We start from the raw sequence: 16,055 nt of genomic DNA, 5'->3' as shown, positions 1-16,055 counted from the left end.
CTCCAGAAATTTGTTAGATGTTTACGACGGTGACATTTATGGGTCCATGCACTGTAATTGAATATCTTATTCCGTACATACAAATGCATAGAGGAGACTGAGAAGACCATGAACCGCCCGAGATCATTTAAAATCCAGAAAGACGAGAAACCTAATATTCAGCCACTTGAACTCGGCGGGCGGAATCATGTGTGTAAAGCCTTTTATTTGTTGCTTGCCGCGCGATTTTCGTGGTTACACATTCACAAAAATATTGCTAATATTTCTAAAAAAGAATATTACTTATTACACAAAAATATTACTAAAGAATTCCTTTCTTATTGGACCATAACACACACACTGGCCTAAGCATGGCATTTGAAAGTCATTTGGACTGGTAACCCTGCACTCATCTCTCTAGTAATCCGCCAACTCCGCCCCTCCTAAGCTGCTTGGAGAAGTGTGGAGGCGGTGCAATCCGTGACTCCACACATCAGTAAAGCATTTTTGGACCGCAGAACACTAACCTTCTGGATTCTACGTATTTTTCCAATTCGTCAGTAACGAGATTTTTCGCAAATATTCGGGAAAAGGGTGCTTTTTGAGCAAATAACTATGAATGTTTAACAGAATTCAATCCTTCATATCCTCTATGATAAAAACTTTGAAAAACTCTTTTCTTCAATGTTGTTTTCGTATATTTATGTGATTTAATTAGGAATCCTCATATTACAACTCTTATGGATATCCCTAAAAGGGGGAATAAATTGATAAGCCAGAAACTTTTGCAGATCACTAGAATATTCTGGATCTGTTTTACGCACCCGATTTTTGTGAGGTTTCTTAGTTTTGCGTCCGAGGTGTTCTTTCTCTGAAAGAAAATGGTCCTTATTTTATAAAGATTATATTATTTTTATCTTATAAAAATTGTCGGTAAGGGAGAAATGCAGATTAGAGTAAATAATTAGCAAATGAGCAGTACGTTCGTCCATCTTCTTTATCAATGCTAATTTTTACTCCCGTGATGGAGTGCGAACTTTCTGCGATTAAAAATAGGTTCAAGAATCTTTGCTGGAAATTATTCTCCTCCTTATCCTTGTCAGTGACTTGTATATTATTAAATTGCCTTGGATGGAATATCTTATTTCCCAGAATTGTGTTCACATTCCATGGATACGTGCACACATATCACATATCGATGTTCTTTGCCATACTTTTTCCCGAATTTCATGACTATCTCATCTGTCGTCAGCCCTGTGGACATATTTATGGTCTTTAAACTTGAAAGAACGCCTTCAATGTCTCTCCTTTTTACTCTAAGGTAGCTGGATCCCAACTTTTCAGTAGGGGCTGTTCCACAATTTTTAAAGATAGAATAGGATGTAGGATTTTGCTTCTTGTTCGGAAATTAAGAATGGAAAGATTTCAGTTGGACTGAAAAACGTCGTTCAAAGATTACGCAGAAACAGACGTCATCTTCAAAGCATTCGGCCCGTCTCTCTGGCTCATCTTGACCAAAATTAGAACCAGATCGGTATTCCTTCTCCTTTGCTCTCTCAGGAAACGTCCATCCATCGTCTAAACGTATCATTATTTTGCGTGTTGCCCCTGCTTTCCGATACCTTCACGAACTTTTATTATTTCCGCTATTCCTTTTGGGGAAGTAGTAACAACTGAATACATGGTATAAAAGAGCTTACCAACAGGTTCTAGTTTTAAAAATGCAAGCGAGAAGAATTTCTTAGATAATAATTATCTCACGGGGTCTGGAGACACTCAGTAGGTTCACGACTCAAAGTAACACCTTTACTCAAATCCAGACCTTTTGAATTAATCAGATGTACTGGATCATTCTTGAAAATATAAGCGAAAAGAATTCGTTAGACGATAATTATTTCACGGAGTCTGGAGGCTTTGTTGGTTTTTTTTTTCGAGTTCTAGCTGTGGAGCAACTATATAGTCGTTTCATCTGGTTTGATTTTTCTACTTGAGGAGCTATCATCCAGAAAAATCATTGCTGCTCCATTTCTTCTTGCGTTATTGCTTGCTCTGTCACTGCTAGTTCTTAGTAGACGACGGATGTGAAAAACAGGAAACGAGAACAAGAACGAAATTGCTGAACGGAGAGAATGTAAGATCAATTTATACATGCCGCAGGTATAATCTGAAATGAAAAAAAAAATGAAAAAAGTCTTACCTTCACCTTTTTCGTTTCAAATCTCCTCAGAAGGTCTTCTAAAGCAAAAAGTTTCCACGATTAATTGAAAAAAGTTTGAAAAGGATAGTTGAGGTTTTCTCATAGCCATACAATTTTCACCAAAAAAAACTGGTGAGGTCTCAAAGTGCGAATTTCTATGAAATTGTCATTATTAGAGTGTTTATGAGGAAAATTGTTAAGTAAGTTATTATTAAATTATTAAGTTATTATTAAGTTATTTTTGCTTCATTACTGTAGATATTATTGCTGAGTCTGCACTATAAACGAATTATCCTATCTATGAGTATTCAACGGTTTTAAAAAATGCTACATTCTCTCAACTCATGTTAAATTAGGAATTAATGAGTGGATGATCATTTTCGACTCTATTTATTTATTCTTTCGTCCTAATTTTTTCCACATTTTGCACCTTCATTCCATAGATGTTGTTTAACTTGTTTTCCTACAGATACTAACATTAATTCTCACAATTTGCATTTTCATCCATCTCTCAATGACTGATCATTTCTTTTTCTCTCCATCTTACGCTCCTTTTATCGTTCTCTTTCTTCTCTCCTCTCTTCTTTCTTTCATTTCTAAGACTAGCCACCTACTATTGATTTATTTTTCTAACAAAAATGAATATTCCTCTTTCACTGTGATGTTTCCTCTCCTCCTCCTTCCATAATCACCAAGCTTTCTTCGAAATCACCAGTTATTCCGAAGAAAAAATTAATATTAATCCGTACCGTTTTTGAGTGAAAAATCGTCAATCCTCATCCTATGAGCTAGTGCCGGGTACTAAAACCTTCACGAAATGTACACAGTACTGTAGGGAACATGGATGCATTTCGGTGGATTAAGTTTTTTCTCGCTAAATTGTTCGGTGAGACGTTGATTTTGCATCTCCGTAGGCATCGTTAAAGTAATACTACTTCTATCGGTACCAAAATAATGCCAACATTTTCTAAATCTCTGTTTTTTGACGTTACTTGTTTTCTGACTCAGCATTAATCTGGATCCGTTTTTCATCTGAGGTCTGAGGATTCTGAGTTGATTTTGGGTGGTTGAGTTCCGTTGGTTATGTTCTCTGCTGCAAATTGTTTTATTCGCATTTGCATTCGTCTGCAATTTGTACCCAGGAGACATTTTAATTTGTTCTCCATGTCTTCTAGCAATGACGTCCTTTTGAGAAACGAATCTGCATCGCTTTATCTAAAAAAAAGAGGATTGTGCACTTTTAAATCCACTGTAATCTTAATCACTTATCATTATAAAAACTTGTTTGCGCTCTTTTCTATTTTTCTGTTAAAATACAGCCATTGTTATCAAATACTAGGACATCCCTTGACAATAAATTTGACGAGGACTGACCTTTCGTCCGTTTTTTTTTTTGTCGTTTCTCATTAAATCACGTATTTTTCGCGTCATTTATATTTCTGATCTCTTATCCTTATCCTTTTTGTGGACACTGAGATAACTTTTGCGTTAGACTACAAACCTCCAGTAAAATTCTTAAAGAAAGGCTATCTAGTTCTGATCAAAATCTAACGATCAGAAGTTAAAATTTCTATATGAGAAAATTTACTGAGTTTAAACGAAAAAAGGTTCTAAAGGTTTATTAAGAGTTGTTTACGTTTTTGTGGAAACAGGTGCTACTCTGACGGACATTTAATTTTTTACACTTGCACTCTGTCAAGCACTTGCTGTAATCTAGTGCTGTTAAGCGTTAACCAAATCTGAAACTAAGATTTTAGCGTCTCTCCTCCCCGTTACTTGAAGGAATTATTTGTTAAAAATATGTATTGCCTGTCAAGCGTGGGTGAATAAAGCGTTTTTGGATCGAAAATAGGAAAAAAAGAAATGTTTTCTCGAGCGTAAGAAGCTTCGTTGCCACAAAAAAAGCTCTGTTTATCGTTGTTAGCCTGAGTTGCACACGGTCTTCGGCTTACGCTTGATGTCACTTCCTAATAATTCCCCCCGAACTGCGCAAATGATTTTGTTTGTTTGTTTCCAGTCGTAATTCGCTTTGCTTTGAGTCGTGGTTGAGCAGAACCAAAACTTTGAACGTTTTAGGATTCGGTGGAGATGAATGCGACACCTTTAAGCCTACGATGTTTTTCCGAGGACAAGATGGTTTTGATGACCGAGATGGACAAGAGGATAAATCAGGTTCGGCCACCGTAATTTGGTATTTCAGTTAAAAAATAACTGCTTAGGAAAATTTGTTGAAAATTTACTTTTCTAGGCTTTGTAGTTTTACAGTTTTATGACACTTATTTATTATTTGTTCTTATTATAATACTACTCTACGACTTATTTTTTCATGTAATCCATTCCCACATCGTAAATCCTGAATGTTTACCTGTACTTTTTCCACCTTCACTTAAAATGTTTTTTTATTAATATTATTCTTGTAAGACCAAGAAATTTAGAAGGTTAACAAGGCACCTGTAATTTGCTGATAATTTTCATGTGAGCATTAAAAATTCCAGGTCTCAGAAGCCCAAGTGCCACAGGCTACTTATCCATGATTTGTGGGAACATCTATTAGAGCTATTTATCTTCACATTACACCAGGAACGACCAAAATGATTAAGAAAAATGTGCACCTGTCGAATGCAAAATAACACAACTGCTCGAGGATATTTCATAAAATTTACTTTAATAAAAATGCTTTGAAACACACATAGTTGAGTCACCTGTACATAACAAGTTCCCCAAATGTTAAGCCCTGCTTTTACATTAATGTTCGAGGTGGGTTTAGTCAAAAATAAAAAAAAGATCAGGTTAGACAAAATAAAAAAATCTACATTAGAACAGTGACATTTTTTCTAGGAAAATAATTCTAAATTTTCCTGCTTCGATTATTTCCATCCTCTTGCTTTGACGTTTCAGAAATGGATGGTGTACTGTACGCAAATGCAGACATTACAATTTGCAATATTTCCACTTAATCATCCACGACATTAAACAAATGAGAAACCAGATGTGATCATGTCTCTTCACTTCTCCATAGAGTCAAGATGAGGACAAATTTACATTTTAAAATCCTCCGCCGGCACAATTATACGTGTACTTGCTTGCATTTTTTTTTTTGAAAACCACCTTCTACCGTAAAAAGGGAGCTAATTTCATACGGTTTGAATAATTCGCTGGTTCTTTAAATGAACCTATCAACTGTGTTGTCAAGGTTTGTTTTTATCGGCACCTGGCCAACGGGACTCTTTTGTTAGTTGATGTTAAAACATTGGAATGGGACTGAGACCTTGTTAATAACTACATATGGATATTGAAAGAATGGAGCGGAATGGACTTTTTCTCATCACCTCATTTGACCGGCGCTCCACTACAATTAGGAACATTTAAGAATTTGTTTTTATTTCTATTGAGCGCTTTATGCGTCATGACTTCGTGTCTACATCAACACAAGAACAGAGCAGCTCGTGAAGGAGGTAGGGGAAGTGCAAACTGCTACCGTAAGATGGCCCCAGGTGATTTTCGGAAAACATTTTACATTGGAATGGGACTGAGTGGTTGTTAATGGCTGTGGATGTTGAGAGAATGGAGCGGGATGTTAATTTTAGTTCAAATGGGCGGCTGAATTTGTGAATTCAAGAAAATAGCTACTTTTTTGAAGTTGATTGTGGTGTACCTTAGCGGATTACAAATTTTTTGCTCTCGATTTTTTAGATTAAAATTTTAAACACTTTTTGGAATTTATGTGTGTGTGCAGTCATGTGGTGAACTGCTTCCCCGTCTCAGCTGACGTTTGAGAGAAATGTTTCAACAGATGGTTTCAGTTTTATGTGTTGACTAGTGCTAGTGTTTTCTCTTTCTTTCGGACAGATCCTAAACATTAAATAGGACATTTTCAGTTTAAGCAATAACGTTATCCTCTTTCGCGAATTTTATGACATCCGTCGAGAACGCTGGCTTTTTTATATTTGACCGCATGCATCTGACAACGGTTCAAGTGATGACAACGACTCTTATACTTTTTCTTTCGTTACCTCACAGCAAGGTAAAATAACATGTATCTCGCGGTAAATTGCTTTCTTCTACTTCAGGAGTCTTCCAGTGGTTCAGTGTTCTTTATTATGTTGTCCTGCTATGCTGTTGATTCTCTTAGAACATGGATCTATGTGCTCTGGATGGGAATGCACAAGTAGCGACTCCTCTTAGAATCTCTTAGAGGTGAAAACGACGGAAGAGCAACAACAACAACAACAACATCCACTTCTACGTAGACGACGGACGCGAATTATTTCGTGGCCAGCCTTGAGAAATTGACTTATGCTTTACTTCCGGAGTTAACATCAACAAGCAGGAAGAGGAAGCTCGTCGAAGCGTTAAGACCTTCGAATTCCTGAGAAAGCGGTCGTAATCGACATGCTGTAGCAATTTGAACTAGCTAATAGAATGTTCAAAATTATATGAAAAGATCTAATTCTTCTGACGATATTTCGGCCAGTTTATATTTTTTGAGATAATCAATCGCTACCGTAAAGTGAAAGTTCTGGAAAAAAAAACAAAAATCCAACAACATCAATCGTATGCTAGCAGCGTTCATCTCATACAAAAAACCTTAAATGTGACACACTGGATAGAAAATGCAGACATCTGATGGTGGAGGGAACATAACTATGTGAAATACTTTTTGTATAGGAAGTCTAGGATGAACAACTTGGTTTTGGCTTCGGCTTCATTGGAAGGAATGGAAGATCAGTTAGTAAATGGAAAATTTCTCTGGAGTTAGTTGCTAGAAATAAAAAGAGAGTGGAACAAGGAAAACCGAACATCCATACCATTAACATCAGCTCTAGGCTTGCAATAACAAATGAGTTGAATTATTTTGAGAAAAAGAAAGAAGAAATTTTTTTTAAGCTAATTTATACTCTTACTAGATTCTGGCAGGCTATTTGGGCTAACTGGATTTAAGAGAAATTTAAACAGATTGTTTTTTTTCCTGCTATTTCAGAATGAGTGTTACATTTGTGAGAATTTTATTTCAGCTTCTATTCCCAATACAATTCTTGGTGGCAGTTATCGGAAATTCCCTAACAATGTCCGTTCTGCTCAGCGCTCACATGAAGAACCGGTAATTTTATGCGGTCTTTTTTTATTGTTTTTTTTTCTGACAAATTGCCGACAAAGCAATCAGAGTAGCACATTCTCGAATTCACTGAACTTCTGGGCATATCAATTAGATGTTAACGTCAATTTTTTTAAAATTAATTGTTCAAATTAAATTAAAATATTAAATTATTAAATATTAAATCAATTAATTAAATAAATTCACACTCTGCAAATACGAATGAAGTCGAACAAATACATTTCCTTAACATAATGAATAAACGTCGTAAAGTATGCAATTCATATCGTTTGAATTATTTCTTTTAAAGGATAGAATACTTTCCAGGTGCATTAGCCATACTTATGTATATATACATGCGTAGTAGAATCTTTAAGGAATAAATTTATTTTTAACAACCTTGCTTGTTCCCTCTTTCTAAGGCTTTGAATAAGAGACGATCCCCATTCTTTTTGCTGCCGTGTTCAGAATGACAGCCCTTCCAAAAGGACCTTTGCATTATTTTGTAATGTATTACCACAGGACACATCATGCCGCAGCAAAAAAAGAAAACCGCGAAAGCTTAGGTTCACTTTTTATGGATTTCACCAGAGGACCACGTCGCATTGGGCAAAAAATGCCAACTATTGACCGGATAGGGTGACTGAGTGTTCTATCAATGTCTCTCTTAGAGCTTCTTTATTTAAAAGACATACGATGGTGCCTTTGCAAAGTTTTGAAAGAGTCCTGAAAAGAAAAAAAGAATTTGTACCGAAAAAAATCCCAGCATCTCCGGTGTTGTTTTCTGCACTTCAAAATCCACGACTAATTGTTAAAAACTTCAGGTAAAACGCAAAATCTCTCAGCATTTCAGTACGTTATCGCTAGTTTTTTTTCCTGCGACATCCTTATTGACCGAGCGTTATGAATCTCTGCTTTTCGTGGACTTCTTAAAATGTCCCCTCTGTATTTTACATTAAAACTATCCTCCTTTGAATATGCTGCAGTTCCTAACTTAAGTTTTTTTTTTGAAATTTGAGATATTCTAAATAAAATATAGCTGCTTCTAAAGTGGCCCACATATTATTTCCCCTTTAAGAATGAAGTTTTCATAGAATATATGTGCTGTGTTACTAAAAGGAGGTTTATTGGGCATTTATATAAAAGTCGGATAGCAAAACGAAGTGAATACGGTACACAAAGATGTATTCAGATAATTATTGTAATTCTCCTTACATCGAAATTAATCCTATTAGAAAATTTTCCTGGCAGACGAATCAGCTTAATAATTGTAGGTTGACACGCGCTAAACGCTTCTCTTTCTTTTCTTCCTGAACTACAGCTATTCCAAAGCAAAAAATACATTAATCTCGCATTCATGAGAACAACATTCATCCATCCACACCTGATTTTTTGTTCTCTGCATGTCAAATCGTGAGATGTCCCATAGAAAAGTTTCTTTTCACATCACAAGACAGAGTTATGTATGTATGACAAATCGGTTGTGATGCAGATGCCAAGCATATGACGCAGCTGCTATTTTTATCATCTGCCTGTCAAAATTTGAAATCTTTCTGTGTCATTTTCTGAGAAATGGGGACTGTTCAGGGATGATTATTTGTGAAATAGATGTTTGATTGTTAACAGAACAAAATTTTTCGATGAATCGTTGGGATGTGGTAATTAATTGCTTGCAGCTTCGAGTGATAAATTAACAAAGAACATAACATCGTTCAGCCACGAAACAAGCCAAAGAAACGACATCGGGTCCACGATGTGATTTATTCCGAGGACGAGAATGTTTCACATTGTGCACATCATCAAGGAGAACTGATTACAAAATGGGTTCGATAGAAAGCTCTGAAAAAGCAGTTTTTTTTCTGAAAAAAAAAATGTGAAGATACCAATCTATGGGCGACCATGCCCTGTAGAGCATTCCAGCTGTATTGGGAATGAGGGTACTCTGAGGATCTCCGAAAAACATTGCGATGTTTCGAGGCATTCATTAGGGCAATCTTTTAGTTCTGAATTCTAATTATTTCTGAAATTATTATTCGAATTTTTCCTTTATTTCTGAATTTTATTTCTGAAATAAGCGTGACTGAACACAACACGAGAGAATCCCATAACATCAGATAAATCCATATTCCATCCAATGGCTCTCCTAGTGGTTTACGTGGTAGTTTACGCAGTACAGGATGCCTAGATTTCATGGGATAGGCGTTCAAGAAAAGAAAGAAAAGAAAAAGAAGAAAAGAAGAGAGAATGTCTGTCAAGTAGAGAAAGTGCTCTATAGCAGATCTTTAACGGTCAGACAGGAGAAGATAAGTCCCGTTAACAGCGACTTAAGGTCAATCCTTCTCCTGTTTTGAATTTTTTTTTCGGGATTTTTTTTCTATTGTAGATTTTTCTCCTTTTCTCTCCATTTCTCTCCCTCTCTCTCAGGCGAATTTGAGCCTCATAACTACGCAACGGACACAATGCTATAATATTAGAAGAAAAGCACTTTTGGTGCAACCTTTTTGATCTATTCGTGCCATTTATAAATTTCCTAGCTTAATGTATAGTCTTCTTATCTTTTTTCAAATCTAATAAACGAGTCGAAAAACTCAAAGGAATAGGGTTTTTTGAGACAGTAACGTCGTTTTTTTCATGTTTTATTAACGGTGAATGCCACCGGAAAAAGCAGCAACAGCTCTCAATATGCGCGGAAACTGAACAAAGAACCGAATATGTTCACGTGTGTTGTTATTTCCGATCGTTTTACGTCGAAAAACGTTTTTACGAAAAAAAAATCAGCTAAGTCGAGTAAATGTGCAGATTTTTTGGCCAGTAAATAATGCTGGTGATTTTTCAATAATCTTCTTTCAGAGCAAATCATCTGTTGGCATTTCTAGCTCTATGCGATATCCTGGTATTTGTCATGATGTTCCCACATTATCTGGCTGCTTTGGATATGTTTGCGAGTAATAGCCAGTTCCGTGTGGTCCATTTTCATACGAAGGTACATTTCGGAGCACTGAGTAACTGGTTCTCTGCAGCGGCTATCTGGTTAGTTAAGGAAATTTCTTTTTATTTTTTTTATTTTTTTCTTTATTATCTTCAAGCGATAGGTCTAAAATGAGAACAGAATGCATACAAATACAAATAATACAACTTTTTCTTAACTATCCTAACATAGACAAATGTGTTTTTTTTCTTTTTGATGCACTATTTGTGTATGCGAATAAATAAATAAATAAAATAGTACTAGGCTCTACAATCATTCCATAATTAAGGAACAATAAAATCATTATAAAAAAAACCATTAAGAAATTATCGTCACCGACTTAGTCACAGAACTTGTACTATCTTCCAAATAAAATTTTAAGACCTCTAGTTGAATTTTTTTTTCACGTTTTTATTTCTGCACTCATCTCCCTTTTCTATCTCCTGATAGTTTTACGATGAAATCCGAGACAGTGCGATATTGTTGGGAAAGCAGCGAACGTTCGAACGAGGTAGAAGTAGTTAATAATTCCTGCTGATATTTATTTTAGTATAATTAGGAGATTTCAATTGTTGGTGTTGGTCAATTTCAGGTTATTTCTTTCTTTTTTCCATCTTCTTATCCATTTTTACAGAAATGATTAACCTTATGTAGAGATTCCAGCAACATATTTTTGCTTTAGAATTATTATTTCTTTCCAGGTTCGTACTTGCTGTTTCTGTGGAACGACTGCTCATCATAAAATTCCCATTCCGATCACTGGATAATTACAATGTGTGTTTCTTCTCTAATTTTTTTACTCATAATCATTTTGATGAATTTTGTTACATTTGAAGGGAAATTTCTCAATTATTTTATTTTCTCTGTCGCATACGGCAAGTTCTTCTCAGATAACAATCAGCCTTCCCACATTATTCTCTAAACAGCACTATCATTTAATTAACTTACTAGGAACTCTACTAGGACCAACTAAAATACAAGTATGCACTACAAGTCAACAAAAAATGTCTCTTCTGACGTTCTGGAGCACAAAATTTGAGGAAGAATGGCCGCATTTTTTCCTGCAATGAAGTGAGGGGCCCGACGTAACGTGCAGTTATTTTGAGTGATGTACAATCTTAATGAATCTCGCTTTACTAATTGCACCAGAAGTCTATAGAAAAATATTTGATTCTAAAACAAAGCGGTTATCACGAAGGACGCTAGAAAATGTACTGGAAAATGATACATTGTTTCTTAATTCTCAGTGTTCCCTCAGGGAAGCAATTTTCTTTTTTTTTCAGTCTCGGCAGATTTTGCTCATCTCACTAGGGATCCTGGTCGCTACCTTTGTGCTAACGAGGTTGTTCCTTAATATTTATTTTTCTTTTTCTATCTCTTATTTGAAGATTTCCGTTGTAATGTGGTTCATAAAACTTCCCAACTTCTAGAATTAGCACTCCCTCTTTTTTCCTCAATGCACTTTACAGCTTAATATCACGTCCGCTTCCAAATCAAATTCACAACTTTATTCCACTCCCCACACTTAGTTTCTTATTTTGAAGTCGTACAAATAGATATTTGGACGAAAAGTTGTTCTGAAACTTTTGTACGCTTGAGACTATAACGCGGTTCAAGCTGGCAACGCGCAGTTGATCCGCGCAAGACCTCGGTGAAAGGAGAACATTACCGTCTCAGTAGATCTGCTGCTGGCGATACGAGACGACCAGAAGACCAAATGATGTACTCCCTCAGAATTTCGCCAGAGATTCCACATGCAGACCGGTTCAACGACCTCCAGCTCCCCGACCTCGCCCCGACCTCGGTCCACTATGGCTGATCATTCTAGAGCATCTGGAAGTTATGCTTTCTGTAGTTGGCGTAATGGCTGCGGGAATTCCACTGACACGGTTTTTTCGGTGTAGTAGCAGTCATTGTATTCTTGCTTGGACAAATTGCAGCTGTGGCGATGCTGTTTATACTTGCAGCTATGCATTCACTCAGGAAAACAGTCCTAGCGTCGGTTCGCTTTTCACGCCTCGCGTACTTCCAACACTAGTCGGCAGTCGGTTCCTTTCTCCCGGAACCAACCGCATCCTTCTCTATTTCCCCGTATAGGAACCTCTCGTTTCATCCATTTCCAGCATATGACCGACGACATTGACCGCTGATGGAGCTGGAGCGTCAAGCAGGCATCGAGGTTCTTCTCAAAACAGTGAGCATCTTCTCAGACCGGCTTGACCGGCCATTTTCAGAAAGTGTCCCAGAATCAAGAAGACACACACTGCCTTATGCGTTTACGAGCAGAAAACTAAAGGCAACTTGGGAATCTCCTGCAAAATCTACAATTTTTGCATCGTTCAGCCTTCATTTGGCTTGAGCGCACAGCCCCCATATCCAATTGTGTCTTCGGTGCAGTCGGTGAAAACGTAGATGCTCTGGCAGATGCCTTCGATGCTTTTCTCGTACTGGGCCCTAGTTCAGGGGCGCAAGACTAGACGCCAAATTGCGACCGTCTCCCTCGCCGCCGCCGACATTGATACCGTGCTTTCCACCGCCGTCGCTCGTAGGCAGTATTCTCTGAACGAATGTATGCCTTCCATACACGGTTAGATTGTCGGTATTCTTCTGTCGCTCCTACGAATTCGATGCTTGCCTCGCCGTCGCAGATGCGCCGCCCAAGGGCGAGACCAGACAGGGAGGAGGACACCGTCAAAGTGATCGATTCTAGATTGTAGTTATGATCTTCTGTGTGTTTTATCTTGTAAAATTTTGGCGCTTCTGTGAGTGTCGCAGCCGCGAAGCATCAAGGCCCTAATCTAGGAAGTCTGTTACATTACCAGTTGCCTCCGTGCGGTTGAGAGATATCACTCATTCTCAGAGGAGCCACCACAGCGAGGGCACGAGATAAAACAACATTGATGTAATTCAATTCCTTGCGAACTGTTTTCTTTTTTTTCAGTTATCATCATATTTCACACACTTGTTTGACATTTGAAGTGTGTTCTGGTAATCAAGTGATCGGAATCTGCTATGAGAATGTTCGTGATAAATGGGGGAAGCGAGAAAATCCAACATCAGCTCTAACAAAGCACTGGATAGAAGCCTCTGTATATTTGAACGCTGTGTTCGCTGTGCTGCTGCCTGTATTTGCTGTGGCTGTACTAAATATATCATTAGTTAGACTTTTAAAAAAGAGAAATACTCAGGTATGCATTTTTTTTTTTGCTGTAACACATTCGTCATACTTATTTGATGTTTTCTAGGAACTTCTTATACACAGCGTTAGTGCAAATCCGTCCGCTCTTCAAGAACAAGAACGAAAAATGACTCACACAGTATTGGCGATCATCACCTGTTTCTCGTTGACTCAAGGACCGTCCGCAATTGTGTACATGGTTCAGAAGCTGTATCAACCCTCCAGGTGATTTCCCATGTTATAATCAGAACCAAACAACAAAACATAAACACAATAAAATACACCTTTAAAGATTTGATATGCATGAGTCAACTTTATTTTATTCTAGTCGGAAATACGTTTTGAATACACGAATAAGGTATCCAAAAAACGATTACAGGACACCTACCATTCACGTCCTTTGCACTCTGTACATATCCTAGTAATACCTCCATCCTTCTTAATCAGATGCTAGTGTTGGTCAGTGTGGAACCCGAAGAGCATCATAGTTTTCTTTAAACAACTGCGAATGCGAAGGAATCTGATAATTGGGTTGGCGGTCTTCCTGAGAAGGTTTAATATCGAAATAAAGTTTCAAATATTGAACCAACGGTGGTCGCTGGAACCTGTCACGTACCGATCGCATTTGATTTTACTCCCCTTGTAAATGAGGCAGCGTCTCCAATTTACAGTCGTTGACGTATGACGGAACTTTGAATCTCGCCTCTCATTCGCAGTATGAGGCGGTATGGTCATTATTATTCTTTCTGCGGAGCATTCAGTGACGCGGAACTCATCTTCCTGCTTTTTGAAAAATCCCGTGTTTCTGAAGTAGGTTGTTCAGAACAAGAAATGGTGTGGTGTCTTCTAAAAAAATCATTTAATTGAACTAACTGAATTAACTAAGTTGAGGTTGATGGAAACCCTATGTAGTTCTTAAAACTAAATAACTTCCCCTCTGTATCATTCGGCAATCTTTGAGAGCTATTGAATTGGTGTCCACTAATTCGTACATTGCGATGGATTTAGGAATGGCAGAGAAATGCTTGCAAAGCAGTCTTTTTTTATAGCGTAACACGTGAAAGGAGAATGACGTGAGTTGTTCCAGAATGTCCAAAGAACGGAGCATTGAGAAAAAGTGAAGTTTGCTCGTGCATTGCTCAACACCGATGATATCATATGATGATGATATAATATAATAACATGTAATACCGCAGTAAAGAACGTCCAGAACTCAGTCAACACCTCACATAACTCTATGCAAAGAGTTCAATTAATAAACCGAGCATTAAAGAACTAGTAAAAGATTTGGCTACAATGTTTTTCTTATTAGTTGAATCATTCTTCGATTGTGACCACACGCTTCCTACAAGCTTTGGGTGAAGAAAAAGACTTTGTTATGTTTCCATAATCATCAAGTAATCTAAACAAGGCAACGTAACAAGTCCGACGAAAATTTTTTATCAGCGCACCCTTGTGGAAAGTAGGAAGAATGCAGGAGCAACAAAAAAGTGGAATAAGAAGCCAGAGATTGGTTACGTGGTCTTTTTTTCCTTGGGAGGGGAGAGAGAGAGACCACGTTCCAACGATAGAATGAAGAATAAAGAGGGGCGATCACTGGCCCATTATGATGGATGAGCTACGTTATGGATTAACTAAGGATTTAAGATCCGCTAATCCAAAATTTTCACTGAATTGCTTCTGCGGTTCCTCAGCTATGTATATCTAAAAAAAAGTATCTGCATATTTTAGTGCTCTACAAATTGCATCCGTCGTCGCTAACCAGCTGGTCTTAACTGGAAAAATGCTGAACGTGGTTTTATTCTGCATGACATCATCAACATTCCGCCGAAAACTTCTTCAAACATGCGGACGATGGATGTACACAGTTTTGTACTGTGATCGTAAGGCTGGAAACAGGTATGAAAAGGGTCAGTATTCCCTTTTTTGGTTTTTTTTTTGCATATAGTTTTGGGTTTTTTTCTTTGTATATAGACTCTGCTACCGCTGTTGTTGGTGGTCGTGCTCTGCGGAATTCGTTGAATTACAGGTCCCGGTTCTCTCGCTCTCAGTCCAAATCAGTTGTGACACAGAAGACTTCACTAGTGTATTCGCCAAGCAGTAGGGGGTTACGATCTTCGATAGTATCGGAAATGTACACGAAGAAACCGTCGGCAGCTGAATATAGTCCTACTGATACAAACAGAGAAAGTGCACAATGAGCGCACAAATACTAGAGGGCTAAATGCTAGGCTAAATTCTCTAACGGGTTTCTTCTGATAGAGTTGTTTCGAGATTTCAATTTTTGTGATTTTATATGTTACTGCATTCTTACACAAATTATTCTAACATTTGTGCCGAACAGCGATGTTTCCAAACTTTATAAGCTGATCCGGAGCGCCCATACTTTGTACCTGTTGTGGCTAAATGAAGTAAAATATTTTTCAACATACTGAGACATAATGAGACTTCAGTGTCCTGAATGCACTTTTTTCTATCTGATTCACATTCGAGAACTGTCTTTTACATTTTTTCTTAGCGGATTATCATGTACATATGCGTAATCCATGACTTCTTTGCACATGTTTATATTTGATGAAATATGATACTCAAATAGGACATGCGATGTACATTAATATTTCAAAAACATTCGACAAAA

The 16,055-nt window shown here is 37.4% G+C and overlaps 1 protein-coding gene across 4 annotated transcripts in view; it reads left to right on the top strand.

Annotated features, from left to right (window-relative positions):
- Positions 1-15,618, top strand: part of RB195_003826 (uncharacterized protein) — a gene marked incomplete at both ends in the record, with an annotated part of 42,071 nt that extends 26,453 nt beyond the window's left edge. The window contains 9 exons of one of the 4 annotated variants that reach the window (XM_064201652.1): positions 4,253-4,348; positions 7,192-7,277; positions 10,122-10,301; positions 10,941-11,013; positions 11,523-11,581; positions 13,181-13,427; positions 13,485-13,642; positions 15,149-15,316; positions 15,447-15,618. In XM_064201652.1, coding sequence (XP_064057531.1) covers positions 4,253-4,348; positions 7,192-7,277; positions 10,122-10,301; positions 10,941-11,013; positions 11,523-11,581; positions 13,181-13,427; positions 13,485-13,642; positions 15,149-15,316; positions 15,447-15,618 — 1,239 coding nt within the window. Of the gene's footprint in view, positions 1-4,252; positions 4,349-4,671; positions 4,731-7,191; positions 7,278-10,121; positions 10,302-10,940; positions 11,014-11,522; positions 11,582-13,180; positions 13,428-13,484; positions 13,643-15,148; positions 15,328-15,446 lie in introns of those variants that run through there. The other 3 variants (XM_064201653.1, XM_064201650.1, XM_064201654.1) reach the window with 3 other exon arrangements.
- Positions 15,619-16,055: the final 437 nt, after the last annotated feature.

The sequence above is a fragment of the Necator americanus genome, chromosome IV, assembly GCF_031761385.1.
Source record: "Necator americanus strain Aroian chromosome IV, whole genome shotgun sequence".
Classification (NCBI taxonomy): Eukaryota; Metazoa; Nematoda; class Chromadorea; order Rhabditida; family Ancylostomatidae; genus Necator; species Necator americanus.
Note: the sequence above shows the minus strand (reverse complement) of the source record. Positions and strands in the feature narration are given on the sequence as shown.